This window comes from Carassius carassius, chromosome 18 (assembly GCF_963082965.1).
Source record: "Carassius carassius chromosome 18, fCarCar2.1, whole genome shotgun sequence".
NCBI lineage: Eukaryota > Metazoa > Chordata > Actinopteri > Cypriniformes > Cyprinidae > Carassius > Carassius carassius.
This window is the reverse complement of record NC_081772.1, coordinates 4,097,205-4,099,916: the sequence shown is the minus strand read 5'-3', so window position 1 is coordinate 4,099,916 and position 2,712 is coordinate 4,097,205. Positions and strand designations below refer to the sequence as shown.

Genomic DNA, 2,712 nt, shown 5'->3' with positions numbered 1-2,712 from the left:
AATGATGAGTATTGCAATGTTTCTTTGGTCATTTTTCACTACTGGTCTTTTAAAAGAGAATAGTTTTGAAATTGCATTTGTACTTGACATTCGTACAGCTTAGGTATAGGTTCTACATTTAGTAGCCTATGCCTAAATATGATGTAAAACATTTTTTTTTAATAAAAAAAAAACAGTTTGAAACATAAAACTTAAAAAGAAACCTTTCGTAAAGTAGTACAAGTACAACCGAAACATTTTGTTTAAACTTCCAACCTAAAGCACTCCTGCATGTGTATTTTCATGTGATCCTAAAGAGCTTGATTAGCTGCTTCAGGTGTGTTTGATTAGAGCTAGACTCTGCTAGACAGTAGGTCACAAGCAGCAAGGCTGAAAAACTCTGAATTATAATATTAGAAATATGACAACCAGATTGCCTCACTTTCTCAGTCAAATTGTCCCCTGTCCAAATATTGTCCACAAGATGGAGACAAATGCACACTTAATAATACAAAACATAAGAGGACCTGGTTAGGACCTGCAGACGTTTCAGATTAAGCCAGGACAAAATTAGGACAATTAAATAGCTTTCATAAATTTGCCATACACAAACCTGTACTCAATGTTGATTGCAGGGCTGAAAATTATTTCTGGTGTGCATCTTGAGATAAAACAATGGCACTGACCTACTTTAATATATGTCAATGCAAATTGCTTTTAGTTAGGACAGCTCAAACATGCATTGTAGTCTAAATAATACAGTTTTATATGGATAAGACAGGACTGTGATTTATGAATACTTTTAGAAAGAACTCTGAAAAGACAATGTTACTTTTTTATATTAAGAGTTCATAGTAAAAACATGCATTAGTTATGTAATGTTAGTTATATTAGTTGTATATTAGTTATGCTTAGTTATGTAAACCCAACATTAAGCATTAAATAACTTCATTGATAAATTATTTAAAAAACAATGATGACCTATATTAACTAAAAGCTAAAATAACTTCTGCATGTCACATAAAAACCAGTATTTGCAGTAAAAAGCATTTTATTTTTTACAACTAAATATAATTATTTTAGTTTTGTCAATATTTCAGTAATCCAGATAGTTAAAGAAAATGCATGTCAGGCCAGATTCTTACAATATCATTAACATGCTTATTTTTAATGAACAAATTTAAACTGATTCAAGTATCAAGGTGCTTGAGTCATTGCAGGCACAGATATAAGTGGATATGAGAATTTTAAAAGCTTTCTGAAAGCGAGGATACAAGAAACCATAGATTAGTGGGTTACAAGTGGAGTTAAAGTATCCGAACCAAACCAAAGCATCAAAAACATAACCAGGAGTCACGAAATTGAGGAAAGGATCTACAGCAGTGGCAGTAAAAAAAGGCAACCAGCAGAAATAAAAAACACCCATGACAATGGCCAGAGTTTTAGCTGCCTTTCCTTCTCTTTCAGCAGAGCTTTGGCTCTTCAACCCTCCTGCTGCCATCACAGTCACTCTTTCTGACATATCCTTTGCGTGTTTTCGTGCAACGTGGAAGATTTTCATATACAGAGAGCTCATGATCGTCCCGGGAAGAAAGAATGTGAGAAGGGAACATATAAGACCCCACTGTTTGTTAAAAAACAAAACACAACTTCCCACACAGTAAACCTGCATGATGAACGACTCCAAGCCAATTTTGTTTACCCCTGAAAACACAATAGAAAAGCTGTAGAGAAATGAAAAAAGCCATGTGAAGGTAGTCAGTACAGACACAATGTTATTTGTGACCCTCATTCTGTACCTCAGAGGGTCACAAATGGCCATGTACCTGTCGACAGATATTAAACTGAGATGTATTAAAGAAGAGATGCTGAAAGTCATGTCCAAACTAGAATGCACTTTACACACAACATCTCCCAGATACCAGCAGCCTTCAACAGATCGCACCATGCTGTACGGCATGACCAAAGAGCCCAGCAGACAGTCACTGGCAGCCAGAGAGCGAACGATCAGATGAGTTGGAGACTGAAGCTGTTTGAAGTGAGAGATGGAGATGATGATCAGCAGGTTCCCAAAAACTGTTGTGAGGATCATCAGCACCATGAAAACATACATCACCACTTTAACAACAGTAAGACGATGCAATTTCATACAGGAGTCCGGCCGGAGTGGATAGCAGAGAAACACATTCTCAGGGTAAATGTCTGTTTCATTTGAAGTCATTACTAATATTTTGGAATGCAAGATCAAAACAATATTTAAAATAAATATACTTTGTAAATGTAAAAAAATTTAATCACACAGATAATCAACCACAGTCAGAGAGACCAAAATATGAAGAAAACGATCATACATATACAGTACATGCACATAAGAAACTACATGTATGCAATCAGTAACCTAGTTTGGGTTATATATATACTCAAGAGTCCAAAACAGGTAACGCCCTTACTGGCATAAACATATTTGAATAAGCAAAAAATTTTGCAGCACCAAAAATAAAAAGGTTGTTCATTCGGTTTTATTTTTTCATTTCTAATGTATTTATTTTAAATATTGCTGTGACCGAGTAAAATATAACTGATAAACCCTTTTCTGATGATGCAGATTACCGCATATCAACCTGAGAGTCGATTTTCTTTATAATATTTCAGCTTTCATAGCTGTTTAAACTATCGATGCCATGATTAGCTAATTAAACACTCTTTTGATCTAATCAGCCAACGGATTGCAAA

General features: G+C 34.8%; 1 protein-coding gene across 1 annotated transcript; it reads right to left on the bottom strand.

The window, feature by feature from the left end:
- Nucleotides 1–1,159: 1,159 nt before the first annotated feature.
- LOC132092855 (trace amine-associated receptor 4-like) lies at nt 1,160–2,218 on the bottom strand. The gene has a single exon (XM_059499285.1). It carries the CDS (start codon nt 2,198–2,200, stop codon nt 1,160–1,162), a length of 1,041 nt encoding a protein of 346 aa, XP_059355268.1. The 5' UTR covers nt 2,201–2,218.
- Nucleotides 2,219–2,712: the final 494 nt, after the last annotated feature.